At 47.0% G+C, this 24,375-nt stretch overlaps 1 protein-coding gene across 1 annotated transcript; it reads right to left on the bottom strand.

Annotated features, from left to right (window-relative positions):
- Window positions 1-1,493: 1,493 nt before the first annotated feature.
- dipk2ab (divergent protein kinase domain 2Ab) lies at window positions 1,494-24,314 on the bottom strand. Its single transcript, XM_076080722.1, has 4 exons — window positions 23,836-24,314; window positions 17,362-18,260; window positions 5,893-6,196; window positions 1,494-2,338 (listed from the first exon to the last, which is right to left on the bottom strand). The coding sequence occupies exons 2-4, from the start codon at window positions 18,013-18,015 to the stop codon at window positions 1,992-1,994; spliced, it is 1,305 nt and encodes a 434-aa protein (XP_075936837.1). The 5' UTR covers window positions 18,016-18,260; window positions 23,836-24,314; the 3' UTR covers window positions 1,494-1,991.
- Between the last annotated feature and the right edge of the window lie 61 nt (window positions 24,315-24,375).

The following is a 24,375-nucleotide window of genomic DNA, read 5'->3' as shown; positions in this document are numbered from 1 at the left end:
GAAAATGACAGTACAAAAGTGGACAGTTAGTTACGCACGTACAAATCCCTCCAGGTTCAACGTCCTCCGTACGGGGGAAACAGAAATATATATATCGGACACAACAAAAGGAAGCCGGAAATCCATAAACCAAACTTCTCTTTGTTGCTTTTCCTAACCGACGGGGATCTCGTCAGCTCCCCGGGTCTTTGCAGAAGCAACTGCTGTGCTTTCTACTTTCCCTGTACACGGAGCAGCTCATATTTACTTAACTTGCTGGGCTGTCTGTTGACCGTGCTACACAAACACTCCACTGGGCATTTAAGGTCTGCTTCACGACATCAAGACAAGATGAAAGTACTAAACACGTGCAGCCAAAGAGGGGATTTTGGTTTTTGGATGTTATTTGAGTTAAGATCTCTCATAATCCATAACCAAATGAGGCTGCATTTGTGATTATGCTTTTAATTCGTTGGTCCGCCGAGTGTTTAAATATTCAACAGAAATATCTGGGCTGCTAAATTCAAAAGTCCAGGTCAAAAGCTGTTTTTCTGGAGCGAGGAAGTAATTTAGGATATCTTCATTCCCTTCCTTAACATTTACTTGATGGAGCTTACTGCGCTCAGCACTAGCGGGAGAAGTTTGTAATTGATAAATGAATCCTTTCCTCAGACATTTAAAGAGAATTTGGCACTGGAGGCCACTACTACGCCGCTTTATTGTGTCTTCTAGTCCTCTAAAGAATCACTTCTTTTCCTCCTTTCATTTCGTTACGTTACGTTGTCGAAGAAAAGAATCCCTCGGTCAATCTGACCATCATCTATCAATGGTATGGAAAGGTTAAAGCACAGGGGGGTCATGTGACATTACGTATGCCCAATCGTAGACTCCTATACCTCTGGATTAAGCTCTTATTGAAAAAGATAAATCAAAATGCAGGCCTGCCGGCTCGGATAGGATTGTGTACACATTACGGTTCCTTTGGACAGCTCTACTGGGGAAGAACTGGAGGGAAAGGTGCCGTCACTCTGTACTGCTCATGGTACTTAATATTACATATAGCCTCTTTGGTATAGGCACATCTGCATCAAGGGACCACCACTGTCCAATTATTCCTTTTCCTATGTGCAGCTGTCTCACTCCAATTGAAAAGAGGAACACACACACACACACACACACACACACACACAAAAGAGATGATTGCCACAATCCTGGAACCTGGAAATCAAGTGATTGATTGGAGTAGCAGGAAATTAGACTTCTATAGCCGTCAAGGGTTATCTTTTCCTCCTGCATGTAAACCAACCCCCCCCCCCCCCGCCTCGCCTCTCTACCTGCTGTAGCTCGGCCTTCCCTGCCAACCGACAGTAGGAGATTCATGCAACCTCCGCCTTCCCTGCAGCCATGCTACAGAGAAAGGAGACGCCGTGGCACAGCAAAAAATGTAAACGTACCAATGTACTTGAATTCAGCCCTGAATGAAATAAAACAAGAAATCCTGGGGGCAAAATGAAACGGGTGTTAAGATTTAATGTTATCAAACAAAAACAGTTGTGATGGATTGAGGAGGATGGATGGGGTCAGGGCCGTGCGATGTTGCTGCTCTTGTTGCTTGGATGCTCTGGTTTGCGGGAGCCCGAGTCCAGTGCAGGAGGCGTTTACCAGAGCCCTTTCTCCCCCACCCCACCCCCAAAGGATGGCAGCCCACCCTGGGAGAGGAGAGGTTACCTCTATCCCCTCTCTATCCCGGCTCTAACCAGAATCTCTCAGCGCCACGCTCCTCTTTCTCACAGGAGCAAAGACATGTTAAAAGCTGGAGCTTTAACAAATCTGCCTTGAGGTTTGGATTCTTACACTTCCTGATGCAAGACCTCGAACACCTTCCTGCTCCGGGGCGGGCAAAGAGGAGCGAATGACATCATGTACAAGAACCGGGGTCTCGAGAGTTCCGGAAGATAAAGAGTACAGGATCCAGTCTCTCAGTGCGTCCGGGCTAACGCCGACTCCATTCATTACCTGGCCGTGGCAGAGGAGGACGCGGCGGCTAGCTGCGTGAGGTATTCACGCAGTTCCTTGGCCGCCTGGAAGCGACCGTAGCGCTTTTGGGGTCTGGTGCACTCGTCCAACAGGGTCAGGAGTTGTCCGTCTTTGGCTATATGGGCAGGGGGGTCGTGGAGGAGGCCTCCGGTGGTGCCCCGCCATGTAGCATACCGCGACAGCAGGTTCTGGCACACGGCGTAGTAGTTGTGGTCCACCGTGACCCTGGAGCAGAGGGAGTCCTTGGAGAAAGACAGGCAGGCCTCCCGGTCGCACTCCTCGAACCGGCTCTCATACCACACGTCGTAGCTCTCCGGCTTGTCTGCAGGGGAGAGAGAGGAGAGGAGAGGCCGTTAAATGAACACGCCGCAATAAAAACACACTGGTCATAAAGTAGTCAATAATATTAACATAGTCTGAGGTGCACAACATTCATTTCAAATGTATAAACGCATTTATTGGGTCATAAGCTTTCTTTCTTACAGCCTTCATCAGGTGAATATGTAATGAGGTCGGGATGTATGGGGTCCTGCAAACTTTGTCTGAAAATCAAATCTCCAAAATGTTGTTTTATCAGAGAGCAATATATATTTTTTTTGCATATAGCGTAGGAGTTCCAACCAGCCTGCAGTTTACATTTCATATGGCTTCTTTTCTTTTCTTTAACAGTTATTAGAATGTGGGACAGCTCTACATGGGACATTTGAACGACAACTGATGAACAGTTTGACTCCGTTTGGTCACAAAGAAAACTTTGTGCAAATTATTCGCCGGGAAATCAACCTGACCAGAATCCGACAGCGCCGAGGTGCCACATTTGACAACCCACGGGCAAAAGCACACGGCCAAACAACTCTACAATCTAAACTTTCATTTGACAGAAATGAAACACTTTCCAGATTTATCGAGCAAATAAAACTCTCTCTCCAGCTCATTTCACATTGCTTTTTCTCTTCAGAGGATTGCGCTGGGAACAGAGGGAGCCGAGGAAATAACCTGGAATGACGAGAGAGCTATTCGTTTGTGCATTAAAAAGCAGATCAATAACATCGTTGGGGGGGGGGGGGGGGCAGTGGACCCGGAGGATGCAAACACATAATCAGTGTATCAGCGTTGTAATGCACTTCTCCTCTGGCTCATCAGAACAACTCAATCAAACATCCAGCACTGCCCTGTTAGCAAGGGGCCCCTGTGGCCCCCCCGAAGAGGAGGGGCACATCAACCTCAATCAGTGAGGGTGATGGAGATGGATCTGCCTGTTTGTGGACGCGCGCCACACACACACACACACACACACACACACACACACACACACACACACACACACACACACACACACACACACACACACACACACACACACACACACACACACACACACACACACACACACACACACACACACACACACACACACACACACACACACACACACACACACACACACACACACACACACACACACACGGCAAGGTGAACTGAAAGCAATTAATGTTTCAGAGCTGGCCATGCATCACACCTCAGCACTGATTGACAGATGGCATCGGGAGAGTGTCCCATTCTTGTTCGCTTGCACTGACTGACGGACGGACGGACGGACGGACGCACAGAAAGAACGGCTAGAAAAAGAACAAGCAGGGAGGAGAAGGTTCGTACTCAAGGACAACGATGAAAAAAATAACTTTGAGACTCGGCTGAAGGCTAAAAGAAGTCTACGGTTGTTTTATTTGCACCCCAATCCCTTCTGTTCTACTCTCACTGCGGGCCTGAGCCTAACAAAGCCACAGCATTTCCAAAGCAAACGACATTATTTCCAATTCAAATAGGTGGGAGAGCCGTGGGTGAGGCGAGCCTCTCTCGTCTCCTGCACCTTCCCTGTTAAGGAGCTCCGGTCGGACTTACATTCACCTCACTCCTCCGCCTTCCCAGGACTACAGAGAAGGGACATAGGGCCTGAAATGCTTGTTAGCGTGGCCTTACTAGTGGCATTCAAGAGTACGAGCCGGGTTTAACAATGCATGCCTGTGTTAGAGTGCATTATTTAATGAGAGGGAAAGAGAATGTGTGTGTGTTTCAGATGCGGTTGCATTTGTGTGTGCCAGGGAGCGATCCTGTCGGGGAGAGAATAGACTGAGAGTGAGTGAAGTGTGAGTTACATTATACAGCATGCGTTTCCAAAAAAAACACTATGAACTCAATGATGGGGAATGGCTCCTTCCGCACCGCTGGACTGTGCAAACACACGGCGCCGCGCGCGACACCGAACACGGCATGCGTTTTATCTCGCCCGAAATCCGCCGCATCAATATGGATGCCCCTAACGAGAGGGGGCGGGACTGCGCAGCGACTTTCTTGCGCGTTTGACTTGCAAATCAATTGGCCTCAGTTTAGACCGATGAGATCCGCAACACACTCTTTAGCTCGCTTTCAATCTCGGGATCTAATTGTGGGGATCGGCTTCTCTGTGTGTGTGTGTGTGTGGAGCCTTGGGAGGTTACCGCGCCTATTTCCGGCTTCTTTCCGACACACGGCCCTGACCTCGTAAATGCTAATTACCGACCGCCATCCCTCTTCATGCCGCGGCCCGGCACACACACACACACACACACACACACACACACACACACAAAGAAATCAGACACACAAACACGCGAGAAGCGCGTAAACATTCTTGGGGCTTACACTCTTGAATGGCCAGGGTAAGCAGCTTGAGTTGTCAAGCTCTAAATGTGTCTGCTAGACAAAAGAGAGTCTCAACCTGGATCGTGCTTCGGGACTTGCAAAGGGCTACTGGGACAGGGTGGAAAATTGCAGCTACTGGCAATAAGGTGAAAATGCACACTTTTGAGTATCCAAAATACAAACTCAAGAGGGGAAAAACCCCACAGGGCACGTTGTGGTACTTGGACATGTTACACATCTATATGCGGTTTTCTGGTGTCAGATCTTGCAATTTGGCAAAGCGGCATTTAACCTCAGGATAAATTCATCACACAACATCCCCGCCAACTAGAAACCTACACAAACACACACAGATCCAGACAATAGTTCATATCTATCACAGGGCACAATGGTGGAACCTCAACACCTTGCGACACAACAGTTTATCACTTTAATAGGATTTCTGCGGGAAGGGATAAATCTAAGAGCCTGACTGGGTGGTCGTCCCGCTCTTTGAAGTAGCCCCAGGATGGAGGACTGAGGGCTAGAAAAGTGTGTGATGTATAGCTCTCTCTGTCCTTGTTATGAGGTTTATTCTGAGAGGCAAAGAAAAAAAAACTAGGGCAGCGGAGATGGCTTGTTATCTGAACTATCGTTGCTTTGATGGGGACGAGGGTGTCGGAGGAACAAGCGGTGCTGAAGAAGAAGTGTATTCTAAGAAGAGAGGAAGCTTCGAGCGTTTGCTAAGTTGCCCTCAGCCAACTGTCCCTCGGGACCTTTATTCTCTCGAACCATCGTCACCGACTCATGAGCTACACCTGGTAGACTTCACAGTGTTTTCTACAGACTCCGAGCTGCGATCCGTGATTGAGTCACACTTTGGCTTTTGAGGAGCGCTGTGATAAAAGGTTGAAGAAGGAGGAACAACCGCTGTAAGAGTAGACATGTCATGAATACACTTAATGGTTAATTATCACTTCCAGTTTCAGAGACGCACCGATCACTACAAGTAAACAAACGCCTAATTACAGCGCCATATTTGAGGGTGGCATAGTCGTCAGTGTTAATGTAAATACTGTGAAATTGGGTGCATTTATCTAATCATGTAGCTCCAGGAGTAGCAATAGTTAAAAGGTGTAACACATGGAATTGTCATAGCAGCTCTCAGACGTATGCACATACATCCTCACATGCGTTTCCGGTAACAACACTTACTCTGCTTGATCAGCCTTTTGTCTGCCACGAGGACGTTCTCGGCGTCAACGACGATGACCTTCCCGTCGCGCGGGCCGACCGCGAAGTTATCGAAGCTGACGTCGAGCAGGTAGAGGGCGAACTCAAAGTCGTTGTTGGTGAGCTGCTCGGCGATGTCCATGAGCTGGCGTGCCAAGTCTACCCTCTTCTCCCAGGGCGCGTTGTAGAAGCTCCACAGCTCCTCGCCCACGTAGTTGACAGCTACCATGCGCCCACACGCTCCCAGGTACTTGGCGAACGGCCACCCTTCATCTGATGGAAAGCTCTGGGAGGGAGGGGGGGGGGGGGGGGGGGGGAAAGAAAAAAAAACACAACAAATTTAAAAAAATAAAAAAATAGATATAAGATGTCAGGCTGTGTGATGTACAGTTGGCTGGAAAGAAAAACAGAAATACCCCATTGGCTTTTCAAAGCAAAAGGCTAACACATAAATTGAGGGAACCTTCACACTGTCAAAAAATATTTGTTTAACTTGCACAGAAACCAGCCTCTAAATAAAGAGAGACAAAAGGAAAGAAAACAAATCCCCACACATCAAACACAAGGTTCCTGTGTGCTGCCTTGGGTAATTTTTTGATGCACAATTCTAAGCACAATAGTTGAAAATCTGCCAAAGGATCACGAGAAACGGAGCCCGCGCCGGGTATAACGGATTCAATTTAATACAAGAAAAAGAAGAAAAAAAAGGAGCCAGTTTGTGTTGAAGCCCCACAGCTATGAGCTGACGCACGCTGCAGTGCTTCCAGAGAACTGATAGGAGGTGATTTGTGGCAGCAGCAGTTAGCAGGAAAGCCTTATGTGTTGTGATGCAGCAGCGGGGCGATTTGAACTGCTGCATGATGTTGGCTAACCGCGTTGATGCAGTTTGGGCATGCTGACAAGAGAGTGCTGTGTATTACAAGGTTAAAACTGATTCATAATAAAGGTAATACCGCTGGCAGGGAGTGGTATTCCTGCTTGCGCTATTACCTTGTTATTATTAATCAGTTTACTCATAATAATAATAATAATAATAATAATAATAATAATGGTAGCAGGAAGTGGTATCACTGCTGCTGCACAAAACCCTAATCTCTCTCAGATTTACTCCAAACAAAAACAGGCACACACGCACCATCATCTGCAAATCACTCAAAGTCTAGCGGTACCGTCTGCACAGGCACACACACACACACACACATATACTGACCACTTAAATGAGCTGGGTGTGAAGCAGCTGCATCTGGGAGACGTGCTCGGCTGCTAAGGGACTAGATTCTGTATGTTTACTGCTTCCATCTCTCTTTATGAGCTCAGGTGTCTCACACTTTCCATACATCACTTTCTTTTCTCCTGGTCCATTTTATTGCCAGACGGGGGGGAATGAAATCCCCCCTTTTTTTTTGCAGGCCACACTGGTTATGCTACAAGCGAGAAGCTCCCATCTTTTACAATAAACCCCCAGCCATACGCTGGCTTAATGATAGCCCACAATGCCGATGTAACAAATCTCTCCTAGGCTGCCGTTTCTTGCAGGCAGCCGGCAACACAGACAGACGGAATCACGAGTGCTCACATTTCACAGGAGCCTCAGTAAAGCCTCCCTCTCTGAAACCTGATCGCATCGCAGATATGGCAGGGAACACACCGCGGCCCTGCAGGTGAGGTGTGAACTACTAGGACTGCTGCGTCTCACTTTGCGCTTGTGGTAATTCAATACTTCACCAGCTTTCAATTTATGTCGAGATGGGGGGGGGGGGGGTTCAAATATGCATGGCTGCCCTAACTCCCTTTAAATTTTAATGAAATACAAATTATTTAAAAACATACACTTTAACCCCCCTGCTGGCCACGCAGCTGCTGCATCTCAAAGACAACAGCTGGACCTCTGCCACAGAGAGTGTGGCTCGTTGAACGAATGCAGCTATGCAGCGATTGGAAGGTTCACTCGTGCAGCATTGGCTAGTGTTGAAGGCATTGTGTGTGCTGCTCTTCACCTCTTTTATTACATCCCTCGACTAGGCTGTAATTTGCTGAGCGTATTGAAGGCCGAAGCTACAGATCCCCACCTGCGCTATCGAACAGGCTGAATACAATGAAGGCTAAAGGATGCCCTGTGAGGGGAGGGGGGGGGGGCTTTGACTGGAAAAAAACAACCTTGGAATAATCTTGAAGATGAAGATTCAAGCTCTCGATGCAAAAATGACTCACAACCTTTTTACACCAAAAGCAGAGAGGCAGAGCTTTACAGCGTGTAACTGTAGATCTACAGCACGGGCGTATCTGCTGTTCCCATCGGTCTTAAGAGAGATCCACCACCAACACGGGGGGAGGACAATGATAAGTTGCAAACAATGCGGTCTTGGTTGAGCCCAATCAATTGTGGGCCAGACAAAAAGTCTGTCGAGGAAGCAGTACTGGCTTCCAGCAGCCTGTCCGTCCGTCTGTCTGCGCCTGTCATCCTTAGACTTGGCAATGACTCATTCCAACTTCCCCCAAAAACGCCTCACTTAATAGCATACCTCATTTTCTGATATAGCAAACTTGACAGGAAGGAGAATCTGAGGAAGAAGACACGTCTCACAAAGTGAGAAAAATCCAGCAGATACGAAGAAACAAAGTATAATAGTGACTGCAGCCCCCAAACACGGAGTGCTGGCTGGAAAGGAGACAATCCCAAACTACTGACATGTCGCAAGGCAACGGGCATTCCTACATGACAGATTTTAGGATTAGAGAATTAACAGGCTAAATATCTAAAATGGCTTTCTAATTTCTGAGGTTGGTATATAAAGATTATGTTGAAGCAGGATCAGTTGGTAGTACATCCCTATTAGTCCCGCTTCCCTTTGACCCAGATTCAAACCTCAGATCGCTTTATGTTGCTGCAGAACCTAAGCGGCTCTCGGTCTTGTTGACAAAACTTAGCCTGTCCGATGTTACGGCTAAACCTGCTTTGTAAAACACCATCCTCCCTCTATCCCTCTCTTTCACCCCTGCAGGGCGGACGGATAAATGTGGGGAAGGGGAGGCGGTGGTGGGGGAGACGGAGAGAAAGAGAGGCAGAGGGAGAGAACGCGATGGAGACGGCAAACAGGAGAGACAAACAAGAGTGTCTTTCACTCCTCCGCTCCAGTGGACAGGAGGAATAAACCAGCAAAGACCTGCCTGCTAAACACATCTCTCTCTTTGTTGTCAGGTTGCAGCCTGAATGGGAGCAAAAGTAGAGTGACGGCAGATGGGAGGGGGGTGGGAGGATGAATGGGGGGGGGGGATGAATGCCCTCAGGCTACTTTCAGCTACTGTCAACGGCTGTTACGAGAACGGCTTCATGTCTGTCCAGTCCTCGTCCGCGGGTCTCAACATAGATGTCGCTCATCCACTGCTCCGACAGGCTCATTGCGCAGCGTCAATTACCGGGGTCTCGACAACTCGTACCCATTTTCATGAGCTTCCCGAAGTTTCATATGCAATAAGTCTAAAAAGGTGGAAAGTACCGAACGGTGTAGGCTGGCACATGGAAGTGGGCACCTGAGCTTTTTGGATTCAAAGTCCTATTGCAAAGCTCGATAAATACTCTACGCGTCCTACCAATCATTCTCCCTTAGCGCTCTTTAAACGGTTACTCTGCAGAAGTCATTAACGTCTGCAATGAGGCGTTGAGGGGGGTGGTGGGCGGGGGGGGGGGGGTGGGGGAATAAATTGGAAAGCCCGGCCTAATGCTACACCCGCTGCACCCTACGAGCAGAATTCCGGTTGGCACTGTATGTGTGCGCGCTTGTATGTGCGAGGACTGCACAGGTGGTGAATTTCGCCAGTCGCCTGCAATGATATTGGGGCTATTGAAAAAATGCTGAGGGTGCAGAACTGCCAATGTCACGTCTCAGCGACTTTTACTGCTTTAAAAAGGTCTTATCACTTCTTGTTCCCGTCATCGGATAAAAACCTTTTATCTCCTGCTTAGTAAAACCTTTAACTCTAAAACCTGGAGCCAAATGCTCTCTTATTTTATTTATATACTGTATATATATATATATATATATTTTTTTTTATTTCTTGTAGCGTTACAGAAATAATGAGCCAGGCCGTGGAAACAGTGGAAAACAGACCAAAACAGAATTGACTCATTACAGGCGACCTCCCAGTGACTTCTGGGCCCTAGCCCGACTAATCTAATCTTAAAGGTTGTACCGTACCGGTGCACTACAGTAGCATGGACTGGGGGGGGGGGGGGGGGTTGTGCTTTTACTCCCCTCCCTGTAATACAACAGACACGCTGGCATCCTCTTGGGGGGAGAGATTGGAGTGGACTGAAATGAAACAGGGCCACAGACAAATGGGCAGCCTCTGGAGAAGAGGATGAAACGAATGGAGCGAGAGGCACAGGAACACACACCTGCGTCCTGACATCTGCTGACAAAGGCATGCCCTTCTACTGGGCCACTCGGGGGAGGGCGTGTGTGTGTGTGTGTGTGAGAGAGAGTTGGAAAGAGGCTCTTTGTGCGCGTGTGTGTGTGTGTCTATGTGAAACTGTATCGAAGTGCATGTGAATGAGAACATGCAACGTGACCAGGGCTGATAACAACCTCTATTCAGGGGCCGAGTAAACACAAACGGCTCCCAAGATATTGCCTTGGCTGCTCTGCAAAGAACACTGGTCCATCAAACACGGATATACATACACACACACACACACACACGATGGACACAGAGCAGTCTTTATAGATGCAAGATATAAAAGGGAACCAGTTGCCTTCATCCTGCCACCACAACTACTAACAGCTAAATTTAAATTAGTAGTTTGCCACAGAGGTGTTTCATGTGTGCAGCTTGTTAAAGGCCCTGAGCAGGGTGCAGTGTAAATTCTCAACATTTTCTGTCCTCAGCAAAATCGCACTGCTTCATTGTAAACGAGTTGGGACAGGACTCGCCAAGAGTCTGGGGATGAAACGGTGAAGTGGAGGAAGCACGGCAGACAGACTCATTAAGTGAGACACAACAACAGCAAAAATGCTGCAAAATGAACATTATTCAGCCTGTTTATCAAAAGGGGTCTTAGCGTTAAGAAAGGGTCACATCTGCTATGCAAGGCTAACGCCGCTTCTCTGTGCAGCTCTTCCTGTTAACCTCGTGTGTCTGGAGGATGTGTGGTGAACCCAGTCTGGCTTTCTGCTGGCCGTTTAAGTTTAAAATCCAGTTGGTTAGTTCGCAGCGAGAGCTCAGGCCCCAGAGGGGGAGCCGGCGCTAACTCCTCATCCTGGCACACACATGGCGCTCTCCCTTTCTTCTCTTCTGCTCTCGTCTCCTGCTCACCCTGCTTCTTCCACCGCTCTCTTTGTTCCAACCCCAAAACCTGCAACGCGGGGCAGTGATGCCGTCTGTTCCAGATATGGAAGCCGGGAAATGCCCGGTCAGAGAGGAGAGAATGCGTGTGTGTGTGTCTGTAGAGGAGAAGGAAGCATAGGGATAGAGACTGTATCTGAATTTAGAATAGGCCCCGCCCCCTCTCTTTACCAGACGTGCCGTTCAAAGAGTGCAAAGTCACAGTCTGTAGAGCTGGCAGCCGTCTTGGGAAACAGGAAAATCGTGAAAAAAGTGAAGAGGACTGAAACATGAAAAGGACTGCTGGGTGTGTGCGTGTGTGTGAGAGCGTGCATGAACACCGAGCTCGGATGAGAAATCAAAACCAAGAGGTCAGGTAGATAGGCCAAATAAGACCATGTGCAGACGGCTTGTGCAGCGTGAAGGAACATGCACATGATTCGGTGAGCTGATGGGAATGGGTTAGCTAGGTCTTTGATTTCTGCAAGCCTTTGCTTCGTAGAGAGGGAATGGGAGCAGGAAGAGGAATGAGAGCACAGGGCAGTGCTGCCCGGGGTTTGCTCGCACACACTCCGCTGCTAGCCGACACCCCCTTTTGCCGACCTGAACCCGAGCCACTGCGTACAGAGCCGACTCATAAATCCCCCACCGCTGGAAAACGAGGAATGTATTAAGTCACGGGCAGCGGTGTTGACTCAGTCTAGGTGGTATTGCCGCCCGCACGGCTGGGGAGGAACCCGAGTGAAGCTTGGCTTCAGACCTGAGGGATGTGGGTTTGAGGCCTACATCAAGGGTTGTGTATTTCAGATCAGGCGCCAATTATCTCGGAGGGCAGCCGGGGGGGGGGGGGGGCTGCTGTCACTGACCCCGCACTCTAACCTCTCTGCAAAACAAGGCTAGCCCCCAACAAAGTGCAATTAAGTCTCAAATGCTAGAGAAGACTTCAACATATATGTAATAAGAAGTGACAGCCTGCAGCCTGTTCCAAAATATCTACACTGCCAGTTTAAATAAAGTTTGAAAATGCTTGAGACTCGAAGATACTTCAGTGTCTCCCAGACCCCTCATATTTTCTCTGACGGGAACTAGCTGCCTGACGCTTTAATGCAGTGGACGATTTTATTACTGCAGACAAGCTGATGTGCTAAAAAGCATAATCTTGCTTTACATTAAGCCCTGGGCTCTCCGGGGGACAGCGCACAGTAAAGAACCACTTGTTCCCGATCCGTATTGGCCATCTTAAGGGGCCCCGGGAGAGTTGTCAATGGGGGTTAGACTCTTCAGCGTTGCAGAACTGCATCTTCGGGATCTGGGCATGAGGTAGGTTGGGGTGCATGCTGTAACAGTAGGAAGCTGGGGGCTGGGGGCGGGATAAATCTAAAATAGGAGCTGGTGGGTGGGGTTAGTGGAGGGGAGGGGGGGGGTCTCAGCCACAGGCATTTAACTAACCAAACACAGCTGTCATGCATGTGTATCTATATATACACGTCTGTGTGTGTGTGTGTGTGTGTGTGTGTGTGTGTGTGTGTGTGTGTGTGTGTTTTGAGAGCTGGAGAAAGAGAGAAAGGATTATGGTAACACAAGCAGTCTGGCTCATTCAAATGGGGGAAAACACCACAAGGCTCTGGTTTGTACAACACACACACACACACACACACACACACCCTCTCCTCGTCCTCTTCTCCCCTTTCCACCAGGGCCTCCATCCAGTGAGGGCAGCCAAGAGAGGGGAGTCGGGCCCAGATAACTCTGTCTTATCCCAACAGGATTCAGTCTGTACACAAAGGCCTATACGAATAATGAAAGGGGGTTTGGGAGCACTTGAAGCAGGGTTAAGCGGCGTACACAACCTCCTCTCTTATGTGCTAAGAGCGTCACAATCCCCCCCAGACCCAAAAACAAAAGGTTCTAATCACAGACTAGCAACTTAAATACTATTTACCGGTGGACCTCAGCCACTGAGCCGGCCTTAGAGACAGAAGCCTCTCACTTAAGCCGGGATAGCATGCAGTGTCTGTGATTAAATGAAAAGAAATAAATCAAACCAAAAACAAAACAGGCTTTGATCCTCTTTGTAAAGAGTCATGACCCAGAAAGCCAGACCATACAACTGCAGAACTTTTAGACGATATAAAGGCTGAAATTCTGTGCATCATTTGTCAGAACCAGGTGGGCAATAAGGAGATTTTTTGAATACATTATTCTAGATATTTTGTGATCCGTCTAGTTACCTTGCAAACGTCTCATTTCACAACTGAATTTTCTAATATTTAACCAATATAGACCAAATCTTCGTTTTGTTATACACAATCCAATACAACCAAAAACTACATGCATGGTCTCCGACATGGCCTCAAATAACAGAATAAAACTAAAAGAAATCTCCATAAAAGGGCTTTTTTATTACAATGCAATAACAATCATTCATCATTTTCTACAAATTATACAGTTATACGATTATTTGACTGGCTGGTGTAGGCAAGTTGAGCATCTGCATATGACCCGATTCAATTTATTTTCTTACATAAAAAACAAAAGGTTCAGTAGGTCACAGTCGAGCTTACTTGCCTCACTTTGTGCCAAGAAAGGCCCTGAATTTATACTATTTACTTTGGCTTCGTTTCTCAAAGTGGATGAGCATCTCAATAGATTATGCAGAGCCTCATTAAATCAATAGCATACCAAAGAGCCCCCCACCCCCCCCCCCCCCCACACATACACACACACACACACACACACACACACAACCCCCATTTTAGAGAATTCAAACAAGCTGCTAGTGTGTTGCTCAAAGCGCTGTGAATGTTTACTTCACATTTGCTTTAAAATGCAGCTGTCAAAGATGTTAGGCGGAAACAGAGATAAGGTCATCCATCTAATCGCTCCCTTCCGCCTCTCCTCCGAAATAGTATCCGTGTCAACACGCCTGTGTTCTGGAAAAAAAACAAAACAAAAAAATGACGGTGTTGCGTGAGAGGTTCGTGCCTTCTGACGAGTACGTCTTTGTGTCAGGTGCGTAGAACGAGGTGGGGGATTTGTGGAAGGTGGGGCGAGAGGGGTAACACAAAAAAAGAGGAAGGAGGCTGCCTGGTAGAGCACAGATTTGAGTCTGGAGGAGATGACTGAGTTAACCCCCACAGGCCTGTCACATCCCATTCTCAGCTTCACTGAGCAACACAGGGCTGAGGACCAAAAAGAGTGGGAGCGCAGTCACATGCTCCTGGCTAACTCACCAAGCTTAATGATTGGGAAGAGAGGACTAGGCTGAATCAAACTAATTTAAGATCGGGCTCCGGATGTACTCCATCAAACACAACCATCACCTGATGAATCAGTGAGTCGTATAGCCGAAGGAGAGAAGCCAAGGATGGCGAATGAGGTTCTAGTCGGGGAAATAGAGAATTAATTAATTACTCAATTTTCATGCGAACCAAGTTACTGTCCAATGAGAGGTAAAGAATTAAACAGCGCGGTGGATTTCCTCTGGTTGGCAAAGAGACAAACCCTCGACACAAATAAGATGTATTACAGCAACAGAACCTTTCCGGGCAAACTTATCTGTGAAACCTTAAAGACAGCAGCATGGGCTAAGAGGGAATAAGAGAGAGAGAGAGAGAGAGAAAAAAGATGAAGATGCACACAAGGTGCCCCTCATTGCACAAGGTTTTTCTTGTTTGGTTGACATCATTTTGTCTTCCAAAAATATTTCTCCCCCCAAAGCCATATTGTATTCCACGTGACACAGGAGTGGGGGTGGTGTGTGTGTGTGTGTGTGTATATGAGTGCACGCTTGTGTACCGCCGATCACACATAAAACGCATTGTTGGACGGCCCCTAAACAACACCGCAGATTGTTTCCTGCTGACAAAGAAAGGTCTGGTTTCTTCGTGGTGAAACGGGGCCGATTTACTGCCTGTGGCTTCGAGACTGGAAACAGAAGAGAGTGCAGCTCACTGAGCAGGCAGCAGAAACGTTATTGACATTATTCAATTGTATGAAGCCGGAGGAGAGAAAGAGAGTTGGAAAAATAAATCCAAAACCACAAATGACGGTAGGAAATCATTTACACTAAATATAGCAAACTTATTCTACACAGAGTGGCACCGACCTCTCCGGCTTACTGAAGATGTGTTCGGCTACAACCAAGCAAAATGAGACATCGGATCAGGTTTCATTAAATGACCTCATAAAACTCAGCCCACATTCCTCTACCTTTTGTTGGAACCAGTCCCCGCACAGTAGCGCTCACCTCTGGCGAATAAGGAGACCGAGGTGTTGTAGCAGAGCACGTCTTATTCAATCTCTATAGACGCCATTAATTCTTTTTGGTCCACTGCTGCCCAGCCTTGTCTATAGGTCTCTCAGCAAAATTTTCTCCTCACCTTTTTGAGTTCAGCGATGCTGACGAGCAGTCAAGGCACCCTGTGATTCTCTGAGAAGTCTGTGTATTTTCATTTTCTGTGTATATTACCCATCCACATAATCCGCGCCCACAGTCCGTTACACCTGTTAGTGCGTACGCGGCACCGACAGCTCTCGCTCTTATGCACGCAGGTCACAAGTTCAGCTTGAGATCAACAATTCATGAGTCCCTGTAAACATGCAGAGGCAACGCGGTGCAGGGAGTGAGGAGAGCCGTGGACGATGTGTTGCTGTGCGATGTCTGCAGCTGTGTGTGAGATGAGGATAGGGGGGGGGGGGGGGGTGGGGGGGTGGGGGGGTGGTGATTCATAGAGCCTCTGAACTGGGGCATAATACTATTAAAATCACAGATGGAATTATGTGGCCGCAGTTTCTGGAGCGCACACGAACGGAAAGAGGAAATGTAGCAGAGAATGACACAGAAAGAGAAGAGGCAAAATGAGAAAGAAAAGAGTAGACAGGGTGAGATCAAGTGACCCCCAAAGGCTAATCAGATTTTATAGATCAACCAGAATAAAAGGCAGATTGCACCCTTTGTCCTCTGAAATGCCTGAGGGCGTCCGGCTCTAATGTAGGGGGGGGGGTTGGAGGCCGGCATAAGTTATTGAATGTCTACACGGGCCATGACCATTGTTGTTCGGACACGGCCAACGCCAGATTGAAATTGATTGGCCGATTGTAAATCAGTAAGCGAAAAAAGGATGCAGACGTATATGACAAACAGTATGGCTGCTCTGACATGCAGGATGACAGAATAGAGATGTGTGGTATTTTTACTCCTAACCCTGTATCAAAGCAACACAATTACGTTTGTATCAGGCAGCATGCATCCTTTACTCTGTGAAATTAAAGATTTCTAATGTTGCGGCGCATTATAGTATTATTTGTCCAACTAAGTCAAACATGAAACGCTCCAATCTGTCACAGTCTCATCAGAACTAAACACTCCGAGGCAACAAAGTCTTGGGTTTACGTCCATTCGTTCAAGTTGAAGATTTCCAACTAAATCTAGCTTAAAAGCTTTTATTTTGGAAGATTAGCGAAGGATCAAGAACATTGGTATTAATACCAGTCAGCAGCCCCGTGTATAAGATTCCTCCACGTGCACAAAAGTAGAGAGTCCAGTGGACACAGACGTATATTCAAATTAAAAACAACGCGGACCATTTAAAGATGCACGCTTGAATAATTCAAAACTGCCCTACATAGTGTTAAATATGCAGTATTGCCGCCAGCAAAAAACTCATCTTTCGGGAGGCCACAGCTCTTAAACCCTTCTCTATTCTAAGCAGAGGAATATTCCTGCTCCAGATAGCGGACGCATAGTCTCGATGTAGCCTAGAGTTTAGGGAGGGGTGTAATGGCTCGTCTCAGATCTATGGAAGAGGAAGGAAGAGGAGGATTCCCAGCCTGTAATTTACTGGGGGCTCTGTGGGCCAACACCCTGGCTTGCTTACTGAAGAGCTCTTATCCTCTTTGTAGCAAAGGTAATCCTTATCAACAACTCCGAGAACACCTGGGGCCACATATCAGCTGACGGAAACCTCTTTGAAGAAAATATTGCATCTTGATAAAGACTGTAATAGTCAAACATCAGTCAACAACACATAAAAAAAATAGCCCGAAAAGCGTCACACACACACACACGTTGCTTTAAACGGCTCCTGTCCTGAAAACACACAACATCGGAAAAAAGTTTCAACAGACCTGTAGTACGAGTGGTTCCGGGTTGAATGCCAAAGTCATGAGCAGCTGCATTCTCTCCGTGTCTTTGAGGTTCTTCAGCAGGAAGCTGCCCGAGTCTTTGGTCTCAGCATACCTGCGGACCACGCGGTCCAGCAGCCTCTGAGAGGGGCAGTGCACCAGGTCCGACCAGCCCTCCACCACCTCCGGAGTGAGCAGACGGACGTCGCCGTTGATCCGGGCAAATTCGGTCTTGTACATCGCCTGGATGAGGTCACAGCGGGGTCTGCCCGTGGCCCGCTTGCAGATCTTCTGGTCTATCTCCGCCAGCTCCTGGTTGGAGCCGAGCCTTTTGAGCACCACGCGGCGGGTGCCCTCCCTGGGCTCCCCGTACTGAGCGAAGTAAACGTTCTTGACGTTGAAGACGTCTAGGAATCGCAGGCGACCCCAGGTCTCGAAGGAAACCTGGCCGTTCATGAACTTGCGGCACCAGCTGGTGCCAAAGCAGGCGGGACACTTGTTGAGGTTGATGAAGCGTCTGTCGGTGAGCTCATTCTTCTGGAAGGAGGCGAACAGGTTGTGGGTGTTCATCAACAAGATGACAAACAGCCCCACGACCAACAAGAGCTTCAGACAGCGGTACAGGCGGCCAAGTTTGAGAGGCAGGAAGCGCAGCATGATGGGACGGGGCAGAGTGGGGGGGGGGGGGGGGGGTTGTTGAGGGGATAGGGAGGAGGAGAGGTATTGAGACGGTCGTCAGGGAGCAAACCTCAATGCCTCTCCGTCATGGTGTACCGGGGATGCTTCTAAAGCGGCAGGCAGGGGCGAGGTTGGCACAGCTGCCCCGTGCCAGTCTCTGGTAGGGGCCAGTGAGTCATGTTCTCCCTTCTTGGTGTTTTGTGTGCAACCTCGAGCCAGCAGGCCTGAAATCAAGCAAAGAGAGGGAGGGGGGGGGGGGGGGACTCATTACATCAGGGGAAATGAAAAAAGCTACATTTCACAAAACGGGAAAAACACGGACACCAAATGAAAAAGGTTCATCTCATTTGTTTCTGCAACTTGAACACCAAAGTCCTAGGATGTGATACCCCCAATAAAACTCACAAAAAACACTTTAAATACACAAATTCTAACTGCGAGGGTCATTTAAGAAATTTCATCACTTTCTGAGCAGAAATAAGATGGCCCTTAGCCAATGCAATAAACCTGCCTGTGCACTCTCTTTGAGAAATGATATCTTGTATACTCCCCCAAAATAGAAAAAGATAAATAACAGTATGGGAAAGGGAAAAACAGTGTCAATGATCAAATTAAGAGGAAATGTACAACATCCTCCCCTCGTATAAATAAAATGTGCTGCACTGCGAGGATGATTCCTCAGAGGACCTTCCTCTGCCGCTACAGAAGTATCCATCACTTTTCCCCCCCGATGCACAGCAAAATAACAATCCGCCTGCATACCTCAATAGATACTCAGAGCTCAGAAACCGTAATGTTCCTTCTCCTCGCTTCAAATGGAGAAGTCTCACTTTGCATTGTGGAGATTCACGCTGTGCGTAGTTTAACCTTTGATCAGAGTTGCCCTGCCTCGTTTCAATCAGGCTTTGAAGTGGTTTCTTTGAAAACGGCTGGTGTCACTAAAATAACGTACGTGGTTGAAGGCGAGAATCTGTGAACACCTCTATTAGGCACGTCGATGTCAGCAGAATGGTGGGAACTAACGCATGGAAGAAAGAGACAACAATCTGGATTCACAGCACAAGAAGAATCTAAGAAGCCTCTCAAGCCCCCCTCTGTAGCCCACAGTGAAGCCATGTTAGACCCCTCAATCAATCAGCTTTTTAGCAATGAGCCTTGTAAGTCTTCTAAGTCGCTTTAAGAAAGACTGACTCGGGCCATGCAAATTAGCAATCCTCAATTAGAGCTCATTAGGACGTGCCTATTAGGACAGCCGACTTCAGAGGGCACGGCACGCTAGTGTGATTAGCGTGCGCGTCGATGGGTTCCTCGCGTTTCGCTTTCAGATCAAAGTGGCTGAGATCGGGGGAGACACGGGGGGGCTCGAGGCGGCCAAAGAGAGCAGCGGTTGTGAGTGATGTGCGGCTGCGGAGTGTCAGATAAGAAGCCGAACGCACTAGTTCCTATACCTCTGAAAATACACCGAGCAGATCAGGCCAACATCACTCATGTAAAAATAGACCGCATCCAAATAAAAGGGGGGAACTACAGACAGCTGCACTGAATCACATTTTTAAGAAAAGAAAAATATGATTCATGCATTTCTTTCCTCACCACAAATCTAAAAGTCAAGCATTGTGACTCAACGATGAGCTTATGCTTTTCTTCTCTGTACCAAGAGTAAGGCAGAGATAACGAGTTACTTTACATCTATTAAATAGAAGCTCTTAAAATCTATTTTTAAACTAAAAATGTGCTTTAAATCTTAATGCAATGTGTCACAATTTCCCCAAGACATGGGTCAGCATTTATTTATTTAACCATTATAATGGTCATTTTACAGTTTGGAAGTTAAACACTTTCTTGAATATACTGGTTACTTATTTAGTCTGGAACAGCTTTTCATTGAGCAAACTAAATAAAGAAACTCAAAATCCACATCAAGCCGACTTCAACAAAATGCCTCCAGTGTGATAAATTAACAAAAACCTCAGTCGCATCCATTCAGAAAGAGCTAAGAAGGCCAACACAATAATTTATTAGTGTGAAAAATTAATACAATTTCTGCCAGATATTCATATTAAATTGGGAAAGGAAGATGGATTGGGAGATGGGAAATAAAGAAACAAAGTCTGTATGAAGAAACCTCCCCAAAAAACAACAACTTCAATAGAAGCCACAAGGATGTGTGCCTTGTGCCTCGCACTACAGGGAGCGAGAGGAAGCTCATCGCTTGAGGGGAAAACTGAATATCCCGTTGCTATAAGATCTCGATTCAAGTGCCATTTAGCATCTAACAGAGGCAGTCGCAGCACAGACGGGGCTGCGAGATCTCGAGTGCAGATATGAGATTTAACTAGGATCAGCAGACGGCTCAAAGAGGACAAAACATAACCTCAGCCAGGCGCAGAAGACGATCAGCCCCGTCATCCTTTAGCGAGAGCAGCAGAGAGCCAGGGCGAGCCAGGGCGAGCTGGAACAAGCCCCACGAACAGGAATGAGACGCACGAGCTGGCCGGCTAACGTGGGGAGGAGGCGTGGCTTCTTCCTCCTCCTCCTCCTCCTCCTCTCCAGAGAAACCAGTTAGGCCTCAATTACCTCCGGAGCCTTACCTGGATTATGTAAATTATCGTACTAATTGCTGAGGTGTAAGGATAAGCCACACGCTGCATTTTGCTAGTGAATGAGAGACAGCCATGGAGTTTAAAATGCTTAAAATATTGACAATGAATTGCACGAATGTGCCACCGATGGCTTACCCCTGATCCTGTACTTTTGTTTGGCATGAGGCAGGCGAGTATAAGAATTGAAATGCTACTAAATTAGAGTTTTTTTTATAGCCTGGTGCTGCTGCTACACAGAGTAATAGTGTGAATAAGACCAAAACATTCAGCTTTATTGGAAGGATGCATGATGATTTAGGACGGGGGATTTTCCCTGGCGATTACCCGACCAGATGGCCTTTATTTTTGTCATTTTTACACCTGCAAAACCATCACTATTTAACTCCCTCGCTGTCTGCTGCTGCATGCCACCCCAAGGCTGACAGTCATCCAACAGGACAGGCAGACTGTATAGAGCTCAAGGTTGCCGATACAGGTATTCGACGTGGGTAAAGTTCACTTAAAGCTCTAGATTGAAGCCAAATGCTTTGTATTCCAACACAGATGTTACCCACCGGAATAGAAGAGCAGTGAAACTTAAAGCATTGTTTTCTTTTGGACAAACCTCATTGTGACCACAGAAAACGGGTGTTTTAAATTACCCCACCCTCCTCCATTCCTCCCCCATGGTGCCTCTGCTCCTTCTGCACTCCGCCAGAAGGGACGCACAATACCAAGAGGGAAACCTCGTTTAGAGTAAGCACCAAAATTACCTCTCATCACACACACACACACACACAGCCACCGCCAAAACTGGGGTAAGAAAGTTTTTCAGCGTACTCTAGTCTACAAAGTACTGCGGCGAGCACTTCGAAAGAGAGGCAAAGAAAAGAGTGCAAATCAAAGGAAGCCTGACTCCTCATGCATGGGAGATGAGTCTCGCATTCAAAAATGTTCCAAGTTTGGCAGATGTTAAGAGCCGCAAAATGGCTCATTACTGAGACAGAGAAGGCACAAGATGAAGCAATCGGCCCCATGTTGGCTTAAAACAGAATGACAAAGGTCGAGACAGAGGAAGATAAAATCGTAATATCCTAATATTTTAACTTTTATATAAACTTAGATTTTGACAGAGTAACCCAGATAGGAAAGAAGGGCTTGAAAGAGGAAAATTTCCTTCATGAATAATCTTTTCCACAGCTCATTGTGTAGAGCTGGTTTCAGATAATGGCGTACGAGGGCCAGGCTACTCTCGGGCTAACCCATTTCCTTCACTGCACCTGAGGCTAAAATTCATCAGGATATAATGAAGTCAAGCCACACATGAACATGCTTGATTAATTCCACTGGATGTGCAAAAACAAAAATAAAAAGACGAAGTGTTTAAAAAAAGGACACAGTGTGGATGGGTTTGGGGAGAGAAAGAGAGGAAAGACACCACTAATGCATAGCTAATGGACAGCAAGGTGAACTTTGAGCCATTGCTCTTGTGATGGAGATGAATGCAAAGAGAGCACACGAATACAGAGTAGCAGGTCTCCATCTCTCAATGGATGCACACAAACATCAACGTGTCTAGCCACGAGAACGTCAGTATTGCCACCAAGCCCCCCCCCCCCCCCCCTTCCATAGCAATGTGGGGCTCTAGCTGGAGAGAGGAACTACTGTTGCCAAGGTTATCGACCGGTGGAGTCAATAATGATTGATCAAAAAAAAACAAAAAAACATTCAGCCACCACCATCGGATTTCCTCAGCACAGCAAACACGTAGACGGTGACGGGTAGATACAAACGACAGCAACATTCGGGGCCGCCTAACGGAAAATTGAGTCCTCGGAATAGAAGCATCAATTAGCAGAAACCCCACATGAGCATTAGTCCATTCATCTCTGGCCAGAACCAAACGGCAGAGGCTTTAATGAGAATATCAATGGCGTCTGCTTTTGCGACCAAACTTGACGCAGCCGTTCGGAAGGACACCGCTCGAACCGGGGAGGCTTGCTCTGGCTTCTTCCACTGATGAACACGTTTGTTTTGTTTGATTTAAAACAGCTGCACATTTTAACAAGCCAGCATTGTTCTGCGGCAGTTTGAAAAGTTGTCATACATTGAAATATCATGTTAATTCCATTGCTAAACAAAAGTGTCATCTAATGGAAGCTACACCTGGACTGATTAAAACAAGCTGTCAAAACAAGCTTTAGTTTAAACAAATGGGGGTAAAATTGATTACCTGACAGACATTCATTATTCCATTTAAAGTCACTCCATCTGTTGTAGAAGTCGCTTTATCAGAGTTTGATTTGGTGAGTTTAAAAAGGTCAAAAAACTATAATATACCGCTCTGAGAAACATTCAAATCAACCACCAGCAGGAAGTCTGAAGTGAAATTTCAACGGACTTATTATAGACGTCGTCTGAACCGAACGGTACGACTGTTGTGATAATATATTTTTCTTGGAAGCAATCAAGGGCAGAAGTCTGCAATGAGCGTGCAATCGCAGACTTCTCATGGCCAAGTCCATTTAGCCATGATTGCAATTTAAGGCATTCTAAAAACGGGGGTGGCCAATGGGAGGGAGACTAGTGGAATAATTAATTGGAGTATCCAAAAAATGACCCAAGTAAATAGGAAGCAATGCAAAAACATGTTTTGTTGGAGAAATACTTTGAATGAAAAAGTGTTAATGGTGCCTCAAGCAAATAAATATCTTCTTATTTCATATCTTCTTGTTGCTATAATACATGTTCTGCACACAAATGACCAAAGGAATACATGTTTAGAAGTATAAGGGACACTCCATTGTAGTTTGGTACATTGTGTTGTTTTGCAGTCGTCACTAAGTTGCGTTTAGGAGCCAGTGACTAATGTTCTGCCAAAGAGATTAATTGTAACGTAACGCTGAGATGCCAAAGACGGTTTCTGTTGAAACAAAATAACATCCCCAGCATGTGGGCATCTGATAAGAGTTTGTTTCCACAAAAACACTGATCATCATTTCATCAGCTCTTTAGCAACAGTGACGCTTCAAGTGTCAAGCATGCTCTCATATACTGAAAAACAAAAAAAAGAAATGTAAAGAGTTCATGCTTTTTTTTTTTTTTTTGTCAATTATTCAAGTCGAGGTTGCACATCACCCCGTGCACAGTTCACATTATAAACAGTCTTAGCTCAACACGGTTTTGCAGTGAGAAGAAGAAACAGTGAGAAACAAACCTGTGTGACTTTCCTCCTCTCCGGGTCGGCAGTAGTGTAACGCTTAGCGCTCCGTCGAGATCATTCTTTAAAGTTGCGGCTGATACTTCAAATCACCGCCGACAGCATGCGGAGCGGAAACTGCTTCTTCTTCTTCAAAAAAAGAAAAAAAAAAAAAAAGCTCGACGAAGATCGCTATCAGGCAAACTCACACGGGCTTCCCATTTCTAGCTCCTGGGTATCGAGCCAGCTAGCCCTGCTAGCTGCAGAAATAAACAGTTTGGGATCTCGAGTCTTAACTCTTCGTAAACCGGATCTTTCCGACTGGACGACGCGGTTCCTCTTCACAAAAGACCCCCAGCGCCCGTGTTGTGCGTGCACGTCAGTAACTGTCCGCTCATCGCGAGTCCCTTTGTGTTACGCGGAATTGCCTCCTCTCTTCCTCTCTCGTGCAGCAGCTCACTCCTCTCCAACAACCACAATGGGCTCTGTTTCGAGTCTTTTCAACACCAGCCTCTTTACCCTTTACGACACCCGCTGTAGGGTTTACGGCAGCGGTTG

Source organism: Anarhichas minor, unplaced genomic scaffold (genome assembly GCF_050575085.1).
Source record: "Anarhichas minor isolate MPS153535 unplaced genomic scaffold, ASM5057508v1 ptg000074l, whole genome shotgun sequence".
Lineage (NCBI taxonomy): Eukaryota > Metazoa > Chordata > Actinopteri > Perciformes > Anarhichadidae > Anarhichas > Anarhichas minor.
Note: the sequence above shows the minus strand (reverse complement) of the source record. Positions and strands in the feature narration are given on the sequence as shown.